Source organism: Acyrthosiphon pisum, chromosome A2, assembly GCF_005508785.2.
Source record: "Acyrthosiphon pisum isolate AL4f chromosome A2, pea_aphid_22Mar2018_4r6ur, whole genome shotgun sequence".
In the NCBI taxonomy this organism is placed as follows: domain Eukaryota; kingdom Metazoa; phylum Arthropoda; class Insecta; order Hemiptera; family Aphididae; genus Acyrthosiphon; species Acyrthosiphon pisum.
The window spans coordinates 28,529,087-28,549,206 of record NC_042495.1 but is presented as its reverse complement, the minus strand read 5'-3'; the positions used below and the strand labels follow the sequence as shown (position 1 = coordinate 28,549,206).

At 31.3% G+C, this 20,120-nt stretch overlaps 1 protein-coding gene across 2 annotated transcripts in view; it reads left to right on the top strand.

Moving 5' to 3' along the window:
- The window catches only part of LOC100169299, a 32,765-nt gene extending 13,415 nt beyond the window's left edge, over nt 1-19,350 (top strand). Inside the window, exons 11-22 of one of the 2 annotated variants that reach the window (XR_003839451.1) lie at nt 3,710-3,849; nt 5,900-6,089; nt 7,009-7,079; nt 7,722-7,953; nt 11,699-11,832; nt 13,272-13,467; nt 13,535-13,674; nt 13,736-13,901; nt 13,985-14,226; nt 14,395-14,524; nt 14,800-14,872; nt 15,114-15,131. Coding sequence is in view for 1 of the 2 variants with exons in the window: in XM_008187910.3 (XP_008186132.1) it covers nt 3,710-3,849; nt 5,900-6,089; nt 7,009-7,079; nt 7,722-7,953; nt 11,699-11,832; nt 13,272-13,467; nt 13,535-13,674; nt 13,736-13,901; nt 13,985-14,226; nt 14,800-14,872; nt 15,114-15,325; nt 19,145-19,255 (1,907 nt within the window). In the remaining variant the exon portion in view is untranslated. Of the gene's footprint in view, nt 1-3,709; nt 3,850-5,899; nt 6,090-7,008; nt 7,080-7,721; nt 7,954-11,698; nt 11,833-13,271; nt 13,468-13,534; nt 13,675-13,735; nt 13,902-13,984; nt 14,227-14,394; nt 14,525-14,799; nt 14,873-15,113; nt 15,326-19,144 lie in introns of those variants that run through there. The other variant, XM_008187910.3, reaches the window with a different exon arrangement.
- The last annotated feature ends 770 nt before the right edge of the window (nt 19,351-20,120 follow it).

The following is a 20,120-nucleotide window of genomic DNA, read 5'->3' as shown; positions in this document are numbered from 1 at the left end:
GGTCAGACGATGTCGGTGTGATAGGCCTGGAATTGAGTATACCTTCGATGCGAGTGATCAAGGTATAAAATTCTTCATACGTAAGTACTTGTTGGCGTATGACATGTTTGAGGTGATGCTTGGCGCTCTTAATTCCAGCCTCCCAAATGCCACCAAAGTGTGGTGCGGCCGGAGGATTAAAGTGCCATGTACAAGTTGAGTGCAAAGACAAACGGTCTTGTGCCTTAGCATCACGAAAGAGAGACTTAAGTTGCCGTGCCGCACCTACGTAATTTGTGCCGCAGTCTGAATACAAGTTGGTTGGAATTCCGCGTCGTGCAATAAAACGATCCAATGCTGCAAGGAAGGCGTCTGTGGTCAAATCGGTGACGACCTCGAGATGAACCGCCTTCACAGACATACATACAAACAATGCCAAATAAACCTTAACGGCTTGAGCGTTTCTTCGGCGATGCTCCCTCACGAGAAATGGACCACCATAATCCATTCCAACGTGGGAAAATGGTCGATGAGGCTGGACACGAAAGGGTGGCAAATCAGCCATGGTTGGCTGGGGCCGGACGGCCTTGTGGCGTGTGCAAGGGACACAGGCAAAATGACACGTCGTACAGCGGCACGACTGGACAAAATCCAAAATTTCTGGCTCAACATTGATATGATTAACTTCGGCCCACCGTGAAGAAAGGATAAGTGATAGTGTCTGATCAACAAGTCCGTGAGATGTGATGATCGAGGCAGAAGAATCGGGTGCTTCGCCTCCTGATGGACGTCTGAGAATCGTAGGCGACCTCCAACACGTATGACTCCGTTAACGTCGGTTTAAGGCGCCAGTTGCGCCAAGGAGGATGGTGTAACGGCAGACTTGGTTCTTAACATATTTGACAAATCCGAGAAGTAGTGTTGTTGAGTCCGTTGTACGACGACACGTAATGCTGCTTCGCGTTCCGCTAATGTCAATGGTCCAACGTTGACAGACTGGTGACGGAGACGACGCAGAAATCGGAGAACAAATGACATAACTCGTTGCAGTTTGCTGAGTGAAGAAAAACGACTGAACAATTCCAGCGATGGTGATTGAACATACACGGTTAACATTGTGGTGATATTAGGTCTAGTTTCGGGCAACTGATCCGGACTTAATGGAGAGAGTTTAGACTTTGGCCACTGTTCTTCCGGAAGCTGTAAGAAGTCGGGACCGTTCCAGTAGATTCTTGATGCCACGGTCGATCGCGGCAAAAGCCCGCGAGAGGCAGGATCCGCCGGATTGTCACTTGTCGATACATGATTCCATTCACAATCAGGTATAAGCCGGTGGATTTTCGCGACTCTATTGGTGATAAAGATCTCGAAATATTTCTGATCTGATGTCAGCCACGACAACACAATAGATGAATCTGACCACGCTCGGATGCGAGATATAGATATTTCAGACGAAAGGACGTAGTGGGTGTGTTGAAGCGTCTGTGCCAGTAGTAACGCACCACATAACTCCAAACGCGGTATGGACAACGCTTCGGTGGTAGTGATGGTCCTAAGAGGGGCAACTTTAGTTTTACAAGTGACCAATTTGACAGACACATCTCCATCTGCATTGACAATTCGTAGGTAAATGGTCGCTGCATAACCTTTAGTAGAAGCATCTGCAAAACTCAACAATTGAATGTCTTGCTGAGATGTCACCGGAAAATGACGAGGAAGAATTAATTCAAAGACAGCTGGCAGTTCCAAACAAAATTGCCGCCACGTGGACAATAACTCTTCTGGCATTGGATCGTCCCACCCGAGTTTATTGCCCCACAGTGATTGCATAAAGTACTTTGCCACAATAGCAACGGGCCCAAAGCGCCCGATGGGGTCGAACAAGCGTGCAATGATAGACAGAACTTGCCGTTTGGTAGACGAGGCTGAGGGATGCTGGTATGGTAGGCGAAACTGTCATTAGTGGTGTTCAAATGTAACCCAAGAACTTTCACCGAATGTTCGTCCCGTGGGTCAAATGATACGGAATTCGCACGATGGTCAGGACTGATGGACCCTAAGACGAGAGCACTATTGCTGGTCCATTTGCTCAGTTCACAAGCCCCGTTGTGGAGCAAATCGACGATTGCCTCTTTTCGACGTAGAAGTTGCTCCTCCGTTTCGGCACCGACAACTATGTCGTCAACATAAGCTGATCGATTGAGAACACCTTTTGCCAACGGGAAGAGATGACCGTCCTGCAACGGCGACGGCACTGTTCAGCGGCGGCCGTGGAAGACGTACGCACGCGCGTATGTGAGTGTACGCGACGTATTTGTTGTTCTGTACCGAACATATGATATTTGCATATTTGCATAACTGTTTATTATTTTTAATTTTGATCAAATTAATAATATGATTTGTGCAGGTTATATATTATAAGAATATTATTCAATGCATTAACAAAATATTAAAAATTGAGTTATAAATTAGTTGTAATTATAGACCTGGTACTCAGTAAACAGCTTTATCCTAAACTGAAACAGAATCACAATTAAGAATTAACATGTTCATTTTTATCGTTTGTGAGTATTTAAATAACTACATACATTTGATTAAAAGGAAACGACTGTTGAGCTCCATATACCCGGCCTCCCTACTTTGGAACTTCGACTCAAAATTAACTACATTTGTTTGTGCAGGTTTGTGCTTATAATCCCATCGTTTATGCTCAACTACTCCCAAAGTTATTCAACTTTCAAAGTATGGGGGCTGGGGACATGCTTAGCCTCCCAATTTGGAATGTCGGAACAAAATTAACTCCATTCGTTTGTGCTTCGTTTGTGCTGGTGTGTACTTTCAACCCCGTCGTTTGTGCTCAACCCCTTCAAAAGTTATCCAACTTTGAAAGTTTGGGGTTAAAATATAATCCCAGCTACTCCCCTTTGTCTTGCGAATCTGATAAAAACTGTCCACATAATCATTTATACCTCTATGGTCTTTAGTCGTAAAACATTTGGTTTGCCAGAAAACCCATACACTTGTGGATTAGAATATTTATTAGAACTTTTATGATAATGTACACTGTATACCATTTTACTTTTACTTTACTATTATTTACAATTTAAACAATACGCATCTCAAATTAATAATTTAACAAACATATTTTTTTTATATCGTATAGCAATTGAATGTAATAATACGTGAAGATGAGTACTTGACCATCATATATATTATAATTTATAAGTTATATAACATTAAAATATAAAAATTGTCAATTTGTAATTTAAAATTATCAATTTTATTAAAAACATTTATAATTGCAACTCGCATAATATATAATTTACAACTTAATAAAATATATTAATATACACAAAATCATGTTATCAAGAAAAAGAACAGAAATGTTTGTGTTTTTGTAATGGATTATTTTTATTTTATACTGATACAGTAATATTTACGTATAAACAAAAAATTTCAAAATGTTTTTAACTTGATGGTTTTTTTTTTAAATCAACTGAGAATAGCTAAGTTATTTCAACTGTAGTTAAGTTAAAAAGTTTAATAAAAATTAACTTTTTCACTAGTTAATGCCCACCTTTGCTTATAACTCATAAACTAAACTATTCATCTAAACTTTGATTTTAATATTTATTCAGTGATTATATTATTATATACAATGTTGATAGTATAATAAATGTTGTACTTACTAATTTCTACTAACTATATTGTTATGTTTTTGGTTTTATAGAATATCCATACTTCATTAACCCACCTACACTGCGTTTTGCCGATTACGACACGATTGAACTAGAATTGGATTTTCAAGAAAATAATATAAAAGGAGGAGACAAAATTATAAAGCCAAAATATTATCAATTATTTTATAAGGTTATTGCAATTAATACAAAACATGTTTGGTATTTATTTCTGCATAAGTGATGACAATGCATACGTCATGTAATAATGTATCTTTCCTAGTATCAAATTCTACTATGTAATTGAGTTGAAAAGTTGCAAAAAGTAATATATCCACACTTAACTGTTCAACAGTCACCGTTTTGACACACTACAGTATTTTTTTAATAATAAATAAAATAGGAGATACACTACATTCTAAAAATTATTATTTTATGAGTTTTTGAATTTATATGGAGGAATGTAGTGACATACTATAGGGTCTTTTTCAACTCGTAGATTAATATGGGTATAAAATCATGCCATTCATATGGTCAGTATTCGGAACGTTCACAAAAAAAATGAACTCGTTCACGTTCACATTCAGTCCTTAAAAATGGAACTCGTTCACGTTCGTATTTTTTTCAAAAGAACGCGTTCACATTCTTTCAAAAAATGAACGCGTTCATTGGGTCGTTCATTTATTTTTATACATTTTTTTTATGAATCATTTACCTGCTGGAAAGGCTCAGTCAAGCAGAGGGTGACTTTTTGTCGGTTGTAGGACACTATTTGTACGGTCACCTAGAAAAAATTAAAACCGCGGATAGTTTGTACTATTTTAGGTAGTAATAAAATGTATGTGGCGGACAGTTTGTACTATTTGAGGTAGATATAAGTGTGTATAATATAGTACCTATCACATTATCACATAATTTGTTATTATAAAACACATTTAGTTAACAGACATAAATAATAATAATAATAATTTGTGGTATCTACAGGCTTCGTGAATTTTTAAAAAAATCCACTGTCAATTATAAGTCATTAATGATAATATATAAATTTAAAAACTATAAGTATGGCAAATTAATTCAAAGTAATAGTGTATTTGTAATTATTTTATTTTCGTGCTGTGTACAGGCTTCGTGGATTGTTTTTTGTGTTTTTTTTTTTCTTATATTTTTGTTTAAATTACTAGCACATTCGTCCAATTGCAAAGATCGCAAAACACTCCAGAAACTTGTAGGATTAGCCGATCCAACTAATTTTATTTATAGAATGAACTGTTCCATCCTTCGCTAAAATTATTTGCCCTATGTGAATTATTAATCGTTTGATTTCTGACGTTCCAAATTTGAAGAATGGGTTGTGTATGGAGTGTATTGTGTCACCAAACTCATGTCTCATAGGTACTGATTGCCATCACGATTCGCGATCTAAAGTTTTGAGCAATTCAATTTTATCTTATGCCCCGACTATATTTCCCGGTTTATTTATATCGTACAAAGTGTCCGCCATTGATTTTTATCAATTTATTTTTACCGTACAGAGTGTCCTCGTTCGATGTTTACCAATTTATTTTTACCGCACAAAGTGTCCGCGGTATGCAACTCAAACAATAGATAGTACAAAGTGTCCGTTTACCCTTTTTGTCCGGAAATCAAAAAATGAATCCGGACTTTTTGTACAACTTTTTTCATTCCAGACTTTTTGTACCCGGACTTTTCGTCCACCCTGGTTTATGGGTACGCGAACTTTGGCGGGCAAGCGGTCTTTGTATTATTTTACAGTGCCCGCGCGGTTAGCCCGCTTTCTGTTTGACCGAGCCTTTAATATAAAAGCCTATAAATATATAAAACTCAAGCCGAAAATAAAAATACTATTTAGACTTATACAATATATTAATATATATATTAATTAATATATTTTATAAATATATTTATTAAAGGATAAATAAATTGAACGTCTTAAAAATTGATCAAGTTCGTTAAAAATATAAACGTCGTTCACGTTCACGTTCTATTTTAATAAAACGAGTGACGAGATCCTAAAAGTTACAATTTTATCAATTTTTGAATTTATATGTATATTAATGTAGTTACTTAATATAGGGTCTTTTGCAACTCGTAGACTAATATGGGTATTCAAATGATGCCGTTGATATAGTAGATAATATCTATCGAATCATTTTATGTGCATTCATTAAATGTGATTATACATACATAGTATTACATACATACTAATTCTTACTTTTTTATAGTCTTTAATAGAAAATACATTTAGAACCTCCGAAATTAAACCAATAAGCAACACCAATAACGTTACATTAGAAGTTATCAGAGACTTAGAATCGGATACTAAATTTATGGTTGGAGTTTTGTTAATTGCAGATGATGGGGATTTTAATGAACAGAGTATAGTATATGGTCAATATAAAACCCAGTGTATGCGTAAGTACCTACCAAACATTAATTACATATTAACAATAAATCCTCCAATTTCAATTGAACAAACTAAACAATTATTCATCATGGTAATATAGATAAAATTAAATATCTAACATCATTTTAAATGAAAATAACATTTTAGTTTTCAATATTATAATATGTATGTACGTTAATGACGTTGTTAACGTTTTGTATAACTGTATATTGTAATATTAGGGTTCTGAATTTGAAATATTTCACTTGAAATTTTTCAATTTATTTATTTCAATAAAAATGTGAACATTTTTTTTTCCTTCTAAACGTATTAATTTATAGTAGATTAGAAATAATTATTGATAACACAAAGAAAATATCGAAACACAGATAAAATTATTGATAACAATTATTTACCTATATTCATTATATTATATTTAATTATATGCATATTATTAATGCGTTTATCATTTTTATATAATTAAGAACGCTAAAAAACAATATAGGTAGTTAAAAAATAGGTTCCTCATGCATCACATTTTATATTTATTTATATTCTTTTGAATAATATCATAGGGGTGTTCAGTGTTCACGGGAGAGATACCTATATGAGGGATATATCAACTATGATTTTTTAATTTGAAAGAATCAAACAAATAAATTATTTTTTGTATCACGAAGTTGAACATAAGATTCTATCGGTTCATGCAAATCCTTGCTGCGAGATAAGTAATTTTCAGGCCCAGATATCACTAAACACTACGAAATAAGATGTTTCACTTCATTCGAACGAGCTTGGACACACACTTTTTTTTATATATAATATAAGTAAGGGGGCACTACCCTGTTGATTTATCTTAGAAATAATTTATCTATATCACCCTGCTCCTCCCCCTCCCAATAAATATTCCAGATTACGCCACTGAAATATATCTAATACATTTTTAAGAACCACAAATAACTGATTACAACATAAAATTAATGAGAGGAATACAAAGCATCAACATAACATGGAGCATAGTAAGTGTTGAAACAAATATAGAAAAATGTAATATAGTTAATTTTAAATCTGTAAGAATTATTATTTTTAATTAACTTTCAATTATATACTTCATTAATTTGCTAGTTCAAAATATACATACAGTATAGCTAACGAATTAAGAGGACGCCATATCCGCATGTGTTGTATCCGTCTTACAAACGCGTAACATACCAAATTTACGCTCAGAAATTCACGTTTTATGTCATTTGAGTGAATCGACCTATTATGAAACTTTAAGGTAAGAACATTAACTGTGTTTTGTTGGAAATTTTTTTTAAGATAATCCAGTTTTTATGTGTGTTATGCGTGTAAAATAAATATAAATTAAAAATGCTCATAACTCACTTAAAAACTGAATTATCTTAAAAAAACTTCCAACAAATCACAGATATTATTATTCTTACCATAAGTTTTATAATAGGTCGATTCACTTTAATTTTCAAGCTAACGGCATAAAACGTGAATTTCTGAGCGTAGATTTGGTATGTTACACGTTTGTAAGACGGATACAACACATGGGGTGTGGCGTCCTCTTGAGAATATTAATACTAACACATCCAATAAAATTCATTATTCGTAATTGTTCAATAAGCAAATTATTATTTTTGTAAAATGTACAGAGTATCTCAAATCGACTAGAATGCAATATTACGAAATATGTTTTGACGTTAATGTCAAATCAATCACAAAATCAAATATCTGATGTACAAGAAATTCTATCAAGCACAGATAGTGGTCACGTTTTGGATAATCTTCTTCCGGGTTTTAAATATAACATAAAATTAACTCCTTCGACAAGTAATGGGACGATGCCATCCTCGCCTATTTATTCGATCACTACTCTTATGACAAGTAAATATTTATTTATTTTTATTTTAAATATTATCGATTTAATTTAATATTATTCTTGGATTTTGTGTCTATCTTATGTTACCATTGATACGTCATATTACAGTACGTTTCATAGCAACTGCGACTCGATGCTAACGCGCCTCGTGGTGTTTTTTCATTGGGGTTTCTAAAACTAGCGCATACTAATGCGAGACAAGTTTATAATTGATAACGCATATTTTACACTTTTTCATATTATACATTTATTAAACAAGATATTCAACGAATCATACTTCATAGTTCATACTTAAAACTTACCCAATACCTATAATCCAGCTGATCTTACCATTCGCTATGAAACGGCCGCCTTACATATTTCTATTGCGATTGAAAGTGATAAGATGTAACGGGGACGCTGTGTATCATTTATATGTTATTTTGCATGTTCCCCATTACAGATCCACTCCCACCGGCCTGATAATTGATTAACTTTCAATCGCCAATCCTATTTTGAAAACCCCTGGTCTGAGAAAAAACCATCACGAAAGGCGTTAGCGTCGAGTCTCAGTTGCTATGAAATGCACTACATTACAACCCCTATGGACCTACTAATGTACTACGTAATATTATCATGACATCAGGTACTAGCGACAATAGCAGGCTTTCTTAGTTCGTGTATCGATTGAACAAATGTAACAAATTGTTGATGTGTTGTGAACTGTATTTAAATAATAATATACTGTAGGTACATAATAATCGTAATATACCTAAAGTTTTATTCACAGCAGATCATGAACAAACAAATTATGATGATTTTCAGGTTGACAAGTATCAAAATTGATATAAAATATAGGTGGGTCGAACTGTTAGATGTTCGAAAAATCGAACTAAAATGTATAACTTCTAAATAGTTCGAACTCCAAAACAATTCCATAACGTCAAATGGTTCACACCAAAAATATTCCCGGTGTTTATTGTTAAATATTAAATAATTAATTTGTAATTTGTTTATTGTCTATAATATAGTTTATACTATCTAGTATCTACTTATATTCTATACTATTTTATTTTTACTTATTTTTAACGTGGAGTGTTCTAGTTAAGTCTGCATTCTAATTATAGCATTGTAGTTAATTTTTAATTTTAAAATCACAAAAGTAAAATTAAATACGCGATACTGTCCAGGTTATTTATAGACTTTGATAATTATTTTAGCTTTGTACTATTTATATAATCATAATTCGTAACTCACTGAATAATATTGAAAATTAATATTATTGATTATTGTTATTCAATATTGATAAATCGTTATAATTTATAAAATTGGTCCTTAGCTCGATAGTTGTTGGTTATTTTGGTTTGACATAAAATATTAAAGTTTGATTTGACATTTAATTCAAAATATGAAATATAATCAATATAATATGGTACAGATGTGATTTGATGTTGAACGAAATGTTCGGTTTATGTACGATTTAAAAGTTCAGTTCTAGTTTGACATCACCCGAATTATTCAGTTCGTGTTCTGTAACGAAATACGATCAAAAAGTTCATTCGATACAATATTTTGTAGTCCGACCTACCTCTATAATAAAATAATTCTACCAGACGACTAAAGACAATAATAATAATTAAAACCGGCTGATTGATTTATTAAGTATTAACAATACAAAGAGCTGGTTTTGCACATAAACATGGGTAGTTAGGAATCAGGATTTTTCCAAAAAATACTAATAATTTTGACCTGTATGGTCACTCATTACAATTTGTAACACAGTGCGATTCACAAGACGAAATATTGACGAACAACACATTTACAACACAAACACGAGTGTCGAATGATATAGCAAAGACATTTTAGAACAGGGAATTTTTTTTTTGAATAATGCGAAAAGTGATGACCTGAACAATATTTACCAGAAATACATGTGCCACCAACATTATTTACCATATAACAGAAGTTACGAAGTATTATGGAACTCAAATAGAACCAATAAGCTCAGGTTGAAACTGGAGTCCAAGCCAATAAAGCTGCCAAATGTGCTTGCCAAGAATTGGGTTAGTTGCGTATCGACAAACGGAAACATTAGCAACAAGTTATCAATACAAAATACCATCAAAAAATGCACTATAACAATTAATTAATAGAACCTTAGGTCACACTGACGACATTATACCTAATATTACATCTTGAACTCTCATACAATTAATGAACTTGTAGGGTAATCGATGATTGTGAAGATTATTCGATAGATTAAACTTGTAGTAATTGTATCTACCGAAAAGATTGAACGCGTCAAGGATAGACAACCAGAATTGCATACACAATTAACGTTTCTAAAGCGACAGTATGACAATGCCTATTTCCAAGATATAGGCAATCCATCCCACAGCCCAACGATGTGACGGTGGGCGCATCAATGACTCGACAATAGACACGAAGGAACCGAAACGCAACGAAACGCGAGGGTGTAAAGGATACAAGTTATAGGTACAATAGGAAATAGGATTATGCAGTTTAAGTATATTTTTTTTTTGGGGGGGGGATCTCTCCGTGACCGGATCGGTATGGTGCAATGACCACAGAGTTCACAACAATTGGATATAATCTTATAACTAACTTATGCTACGGAAGTATGACCAGTTGCCACGATATCCATTGAACAATCCAGAATGTCCACGCATCAATGACTGAAGTGGAGGTATATATGGTTGGCCGATCCACAGCGTATTGCACCTGGACGACCTGGGCGGCCACTCACACAACGCACAATGGTTGCTGACGGACTTATGCTAATGACGAATAATGCCAATAATGACGCAGATGATATTGCAATTACCACCGTACACTCAATTTTTATTGACTATAGTCAGTCCGGACTATCTAACAGAAAGATAGGTATTATAAATGGAACCAAATAAATAAGTACTCATCAAATTGTGATTGATATATTATGATTTATTGGTAGTCGTTATATAAATGATCTGCAGATTCAGTATCCGGGAAACCAGAGAAATTACAATGATTATTGTGTCATCTTATTGATGACGACAATGATAAAAAATATAACGTGTATTGTCTGGCTGTGATCGACCTCGTGGTCATTCGACATTATTATTATTATTAGTTCTGGTTGAACGTGGAAACCACTAATATTATTATTTGCGAATCTTTATACCGCGACCGTCGTAAACTTCGGGATAGTCGAAGTTTGACGGATTGTCGATTGTGTCACAGCCCACTACCAAACTTATTATACATTTCAACGAGGAAGACTCTGTCGCCTTTCCAGCGGGGACCGGACCACTAATGACCAACGCCGAAGTGTCCATCAGGTCATATTGTCTTATTATTATTTGCTATTATTATTGGTTGTATGTAGCGCGCAGTAAACTGCACACAGCGCTTATAATTATTTATTTATTATTGTATGTACCTATTTTAAACATTATTGTAAAATTATATACATTGCGTCGTTGCGCCTTAATTTACTTGAACATAATTGTACGGGATAATATATTGTGAGTTTTGCACCCTTTTCCCGTCCACAACACACTGCAAGTCGTTGCCGCAAACCGCGATATAAAAAGTAGGTGCGGCACGGCGTAACAAACATATATAATAGTAATAAACATTTTAAACAGAAATTTATTCTAATTTTAAATACCTATAAACGAGAAACAAATACCTAATGTCTCACAAGTAATTGATAATAATATTTTCTATTAAAATGTAATAATTGTACCTTTTTTCTTAATATTATAGAAAACGGCGTTCAAATAAAAAATATTTCTACTATATATGAAAATGGAAAAATCAAAGTAAACTGGATATTGGTAAATTCTCATCAACATTATACTACAGTCGATGAACCAGTAACATCAATCATCAAATATAAAGTAATTTTATTGAGCACAATTCTTATAGCAATTATTTAATTAGTAATTATATAGTCTGAACAATAATAAATATACTTAGGTACCTTTAAACTATTAATTCATATAAACTTACTATTCACTTACTATTCAGCTCCATCATAAGTAATTTAAATACCTATTACTTACGGATATACCAATGTCCTATAGATTTATATTATATAAGAATGATTCTAGTTTAGCAACCGAGCAAGACAATTTATCGTGAAAAACTTCATAAAATATAGTTTTTTTTCAAAATACGCATTTTTAAAAACTAATACTTAGAATCAAATATTTTATAGTTTTTTATTATCAAAATCCCACACAGCATTTTAATATTTCCCAACTATGGTATAAATATTTTCAGCAAAACAATATAGTTGTCAAAATATTTGAAAAAGTTGCGTAAATAATAAGGAAATATTTTATTTATATTTTTTGGCCAAGAAGTTCACTTTTGAAAAATATTTTGTAAAACACATTAACAAAACATTTTAATCATATTTTTTTAAAAAACATTTTCATAGAAACATTATGAAAATATTAAGTCAACATTTTTGTGCAGTATTTTATGAGAATAAAATATTAATACAATATTATTAGTCAAATATTAATTATTCAAGCACTCCTAAATATTCACAAAATATTATCATTTCCCAAATGCTGTGTAGGATGTGTTTTTTAATTTGCATGCGTAAATCATTGGTAAAATAAAATCAAAACTTACCTGTCATACTTACCTTAGCAATGTTTATATTTGGACCTTCAAAATAGCATTTTCAAAATTCATCCAAAATGTGTTTGAGAAATAGCTGAAAATAGATCAGAATAATCTATCTGACTTAGTTTCAGAGTTACAGACATTAAAAGTTAAAACACATTAAAACTATCAGTCCCATATTGGCAACCATAACCACTGGCTGATAAGGTAACACGATTAGTTGCTCCCTAACTCTAACAATTCTGGTCATCAAACTCGTGGTCCTACAGACCTATCGTACTGTGGTCAATAAATTAATGGGTTATTATAGAATATTACAAATAACAGATAAGTACTTGAAAATTCTTCCCTATTAAAAAAAAAAATTAATATGGAATAATGATTTTCTGCAGCCATTTTAAGAATATTTTTAATTCATTTTAAATTGAGTTCAAAAGCATGAAAATTAAGTTTTTATTTTACCAATCGAGTGAGTATTAAAAAATCATAAATTTTGAAATAAAAATATTTAATAATACGCATTATTTTTTGAAAAATTTATATTTTGAAAAACCTTACTCTTAGAACATTTTTAATGATAACTTCCAAACGAAGTACGTCCAAATTAAAAACTATTTTAAAAATAAATAATAAAATCCACTAGGTATTGCTTAAATAGAATTTTGCCTATGTCTTTCCATAAATTAAAATTTAAATATAGGTGAAACGAATTCTCAGCTGTTCCATAAGGGAAGTAGAACAAAATTGGACGTCAATAACAATTTTTAATCAAACCAACTATGAAATATTCGATACAGTGCCGAATTCTCAATATAGTATACAAGTTTTGGTTGGCATAGAAGACAAAATTACTACTCAACAAGAAAATATGATTAATGTATTAACGCCAGCTTCAAGTAAAAATATATCAAATCGTATTTGAATAGGTATATTATTTTTATTTATAATAATATTTTTTATTAGGTCCAATAAGTGAACCAATCTTAGATCCTGATCATCCAATGTGTATAACTTATAACTCTATATTTGTTCAGTGGAAAATTGATCCCGAAAATTGCTCAAAATTAAATGGATTTTTGTCTCAATTCTATATAGAATTAAAGGTAACTTCAGTAAATATTAAATATAATTTTTTGAAATACTATATCCAATTTCTATTTGTAGAATAAGGTTGATGACGTTTTACAAACGAGAGAAACAAAAAATAATTATATTAGCTTTAACGAGCTAAAATTCAACACAGATTATGAACTGAAAGTATTTATAAAAACACACTTCGGTTATAATCCAGAACATTTTCTACTCGCCAATTTCAAGACTAAATTAGAAAGTGAGTGGACTCTATTTATATAAATTTTTGAATGACTAAATCTTATGTTAACAAACCTTACCTTTTACTTAACAAATTTTTAGATTTAAAACCGGTAGAAGATTTAGTGGTTTATAAAAAGAGCCTAAAGAATCGTATGGCAGGGTTTCGCTGGAGATATTCACAAGACACAAATGTAGACGGTTTTATCGTTTCGTTTGATGAGAATCCTTTAATAAACACGAAAAACGTTTCCATCATACCACCGCAGAAATGCTCTGCATGGCCAGAGTACTATTGTCATACATTTTATAATTTGAGTCCGAGCAACAACTATACATTTAAAGTACGTATTGCCGGGGCTAGAGAGTTTTTACCTCTAGTCACGTATTATAGTATACATACAAACAACAAACAGTTAACTTAATTTTGAAAAATCTGTTTGATTTTTTCTATGGATCAACTGCAACATAGACAAAATGTATTTGTTTAAAATAATTTTGTTTTTATATAGGTATTTGAATTAGCTTAGAGTATAATCATCTAATACAAAAATTATAGAGATAAATAACTTCGAGGCTATGTTATAATATATCTATTTGGCTAAATATTGTCTCAAAACAACATAATATATCCATTTAAACGTAAGTACAAGATTTATTGCGAATATAACGTGAAATAATAATTAATTTTATAACCGATAGGTCATACGACTCATATGTACCCTCAAAAATATCATACTCTTTAATTTCTTGAGTAGGTTTTTTTACTTTTTACCTACTCAATACAATCACAAAAAAATCATTTTACGCAAATATATTTCATCTATGTTCGCAAGGGTCTGAGATAGAAGACTAATATTATATCCTTTTAACGAAATTATTTTTATTTATACAAGATGCACTTGCTTTTTTATTAGATAAAGCCAAAGTCTATAGATTATCCAGAAGGTGGTAAAGTTTTGTCTATTTTTTTTAACAGCATCGATGGACGTAAGTACCTAATTCAAGTATTATACAACCTACCCTTATACCAATAATAGTTTAAATACTTAGACTTAAAATTTAATAAAATATTAAATAGGTATATAAAATTATTAATATGTAATTATATGTAATTATATGTGACTACTATATTATAATAGTACATTACGAAGACTAACTAGTAACTTCTAACTACTGATCTACTTGCAATATGTTTAATATGATAATTTGTTTATTGCATTAAATATAGTGCCCGATTCTCCAATGAATTTTAAAACGACCGAAATCGGTAGCACTACATTAGCTCTCCAGTGGGATGCTCCATGGATATTCAATGGTGTATTGAAAATGTTCATTATTAACGTCGAAGAAATTTCATCAAATGACATGAACACGTGTTGTGTTAGCATTACGCCGACAGAAATTCCGGTTAATGAAGAACTACCTACGTATAACTATACGGTAATTTATTTTACATTATATTTTACAGTAGTAAGATCAGTTATAATTATTTTATTGAAATTTGCACATTGATGCGAATTAAAAATAATATTTATTTGTTATTGCCTTGTAATAATATTTTGCCTTAGACAAATTAATTCGTGTTCCACAATTTATTCATACAGTAATAAAGCTATTATTTTTGTTTTCATTATAATAGTGATTTATTCATACATCATGTCATCATATTAAATAATATATACTAGTTAGTGGTATAACTCTCTGAGAGTAAGTACCGACTTTGGAGCCAATGTCATTCAAATTATACAAGTCACACATGTGACTACGTTGATGGTCGTTTAAATCTCGAAAGTTTTAGGAAGCAATAAGAATTGTAATTTGTTTATGAGGGTTTTGGTTGGCTAACACGGCTTTATTATAAGATAGAATAGTATAATGTTTTAAATGATTCATTACCCATATCATGTTTTTAAAGATAATAACAATTATTGAAATTAGGTACATACGTACATCATAATTAAAGACCGGATTTTGCATATAATGCATATTCATATTTTTATAAGCAATTACATGCAGTAAATGGGTTTTCATCAATCATACTTAAAGAAATAATATTACAAATTTTTATTTTGCATATTTTTGCATATTTTGGGTACAAGTGCATATTTTACACAAAACGCATGTTTTTTCATAATACGTATACACCCCAGGTATAAATAAAATAAAATAAAATTTTATAATTGTATGTACGATTATTATATATACATTTTTACACGATACAAAAATTGAAAATATTTTTAAAAATATAATATTACGTTTCCGTATTAGTTGGTAGGTAGGTAGTATTCATTGTATACTGGTTTTCCTATATTTTTATCTTATCGATTTTGTCTAACATTATCGACTTATCTTCAATACTACAATACTAACACGAACTGATAGACTGACGACTGTAGTTCGAAGCGTACATTCGGCAATAGTCAACGACCAACGTAGTATAAAAACGTGTACATTTTATATAACATTGTTTGTGTTTGTTATTTTACAATGCTAAAATGTCCAAGTTCAAAATTACCATCACTTAGAAAATGGATTGAACCGTATAAAAAATCACGTGAGGTTTTCAAAACCTTAAATAATAATTCAGATTTTTGTCAATATTGTAATAAAGTAGTTGTAGTACAAAACAAATTTCAAATTGATCAGCACGTTAAGTCATTTTCACACGAAAAAAATTCAAAAACTCCCACTTCTAAACAAACATTTGTTAATCAACAGTCAACATTAGGGGAAAATCAATCAGTATTTTTCCAAGACCTTTGTTCAGCTTTGATTGCTTCTAACATACCACTGAATAAATTACTAAATACCAATTTCAGATATTTTTTGGAAAAATATACTCATCTGCATATACCTGATGAAAGTACCCTAAGGAAGAATTATGTAATCAAATGTTACACAGACGTTTTAAAAAAAAATACAAGAAAATATAGGAAGTTCATTCATATATTTTTGTATCGATGAAACTACTGACCCACGAGGCAAATATATTGCGAACTTTATTATTGGAAAATTAAATGTTGATTCACCATCAAAATCGTATATTTTAGCATCTAAAGTTCTTGAAAAAACAAATAATAATACCATAGCAAAATTTGTAAATGATTGTCTTAGAGTATTATGGTCAGAGGGAGGTAACGACGAAAAAGTTTTAAATGTTATCCGACGTAGCCCCATATATGGTTAAGGCTGCTAACAATTTAAAACCATTTTATTCCAATCTTATTCATGTGACTTGTGTTGCTCATGGGATTCATCGGATCGCAGAAAAAATTATGGATATTTTTCATGAAATAAACGATTTAATTAACAACAGAAAAAATATATTTTTGAAAGCTCCTTATAGAATTCAATTATATCATGAAATGTTACCTAATAAACCATTACCACCTCAACCTACAATAACACGATGGGGTGCTTGGTTAGAATCGGAAATATTTTATGCAGATAATTTTGAATATTTTAAAAATGTTATTCAAAACCTACAAGAAGATGGTGTCAAAAGCATTTAAAACTGTAAACAAATTCTAACTAAATCAAAACAAATTTTTCGTTTATTCTTGAAAGCATTAAAAAGCTTGAGACTTAAAGTTTGTTACTCATAGATGCATTACACATTTTTGAACAAGACGTTTTTGACTTAGTTACGAATTCTATTATTAATCTTGCTGAAAATTTTATTATAACAGCGTATTTATAAAATAAAAATGTTCCAAAATTATTAATAAAAATAAAGACTTTCTAATTTTAAAAGAAATTTCTAAAATGCACCTAGGCGAGACTGTTGATTAAAGAGTTCCTCCATCAAACATTTTTCCCCGGAAATGTTGTCGAGTTTTAAATATGCACCCATAACGAGCGTTGATGTGGAACGAAGTTTTTCTGCATACAAAATATATCATCACAAACCGCCGTCATAATTTAACCGAGGTCAATATGGAATATATTATTGTTACTTTTTGTTTTTCCAATATCGAATAAATTGTATATTTTTTCATTTTAATTCAATTTTATCATCATTAAATAATATAATATTGTAGTTTTTTTTTTTCATAATTTATGTTTTGATTTTATAATTTTACGATAAATAAATAGCTGTAATAATCAAAAATTATTTTTCATGTTTTGCATTCTTTTCTTGCATATTTTGACTTTTTTTAGTGCATGGTTGCATACATATTTTACAACTTAAAATGCATATAAATCCGGTCTTCAATCATAATAATATAATTATGCGTAATTGTTAGGTCATATAAAATAATTTAAAAACTTGTTTTAATTTTATTAAAATAAATATTGTTTAATAGTATTATCTAAAGTCTGAATACTTAATAATAATAATTATTATTATTTATCCATCTTGAATTCAAAAAACTCCGAAAAAACATGTTTATTAAAGCCCTTTGTAAGATATGTATAGGCAATATAATATGCAGTATTTCGGTTACATACCTTATCATAAATTATTGATGCAATGATACCTGTATAAGTGGTAAACATGATTTATGATAACTTATAAGGATTTGTGATGAGCCTCAACGCTTTACCGGTCTCCTTTTGCTGGCGGGTGAGTTTGAGAGTCGAGTTTTAGTGTCTAGAAATCTCAAATGGACCGTGGAAATGGTAACCCAACGGGCTTGATATGCCCCCCCCCCCTGTGTATTCATTGTCTTTTTTGTGGTTAAAAAGGGTAAAGTTGAAATACCATGTTTGAGTGTCCGGAGGGTCGGTCATCAGTGGTGACGATACTTGACAGCGTAATCCGCCTGCGGTAGATATAGTTTAAGACTGAAAACCGTGTTTGAGTGTCACTTCGCGTATCTTGTGCGCTCGCTGAGTCTGAATGCTGATGATCGATGTAGAATCGTCGGTCATTGTACCGTGCAGCAGTTCGAAATTCGAGTGCATGGTAATGGCACCTTTGATGATAGAGTCGGCTATATAGGTTTTTCATTACCTTTAAGTCCGTCGAAATAGAATGTTTTCGCTAGGTCGCAGTCGTACGATTGTCGTCGACAGCCACTATCATGCTGTTGTACTTCGTATATATAGTTTTGGTTGGTAGTGAAAAACGCTAAGACTGCAAGACTACAATATCAAATTGTATGTAGATATACCATTGGTACCTACTTCCTTTTTTGAATCTATATAATATATGCATTGTATGTATTTAAAAAATAGATATTTTGTACAACTTTTTGCTTTGTAGTTTTTATTACCTAAATAAACACCTTAGTACATTTTTTATTTATTTTACAGATTACTGGCCTGCAACCTGGATCAACATATTCAATTGGAGTTTTATCTGTATCCAAATCATTATGGTACAGTTCCCCGTCTAGACTGTCTGTCACACTTCCAAATATTTGAGAAATAATTTTAGTTTCTCTGACATACCTACTAATGAATTTACAATATATTTTTGTCATTTATACAAAACTAATAATGTAGTATATTATAGTACTTACATGATATTATTTATCAACTAAATAAACTCATTAATAATTAAATATACCTTGGTATTATATCATTTCACGAGTACCGAAAAATAATTATTTAGTACATTCAATTTTTTTTAGGAAAGGAAACTAACCAAGACTAATCGTGCGTTCATGAACCTTTGTAAATTTAAGTACTACTACTCATTGCCTCTTAATTTACCATATTTTTAGCTAACCCTGAAACAAAGTGTACACACCAAAATTGCATGTAGGTATGTAGTGCATATCTATAAGTACAAGTGTGTTTCTTTGATAGGGTTTTACCACTGGGTATCCTTCCTAATCGCACGATTTATGTTAACCTTTTATTATTCATTTATCAAACCTACTTATTGTACAAAAATTAATGTAGCTAGATTGTAGATTTATTTCAATAAAAAAAAAAAAAAGTGTGTTCCTAATGGTAAATAAATATACACACAAATTTACCAATTGGTATAATTGTATAAATAGGTATGTAATAAAATATTAATAGTCATTCGCTTGCATTGTTGAAATTCTGATCAAGAAGGATAATGAAAATTCAAGTCTCGACCTATCTACTAAGTTTTGTTTTGTATTTTATGAATATAATTATTATTTTCTATGCCTACCTTCCCACCGTGGGCCGGATTGACTTACAACGATAGAGTGAGATCCAGAGTGTCATCCTACACCTATAGGAAATACTGCTATAATACCTACATTTAACAAGATATTATAATATGATGAATATAATAGTGACTTGATAAGGT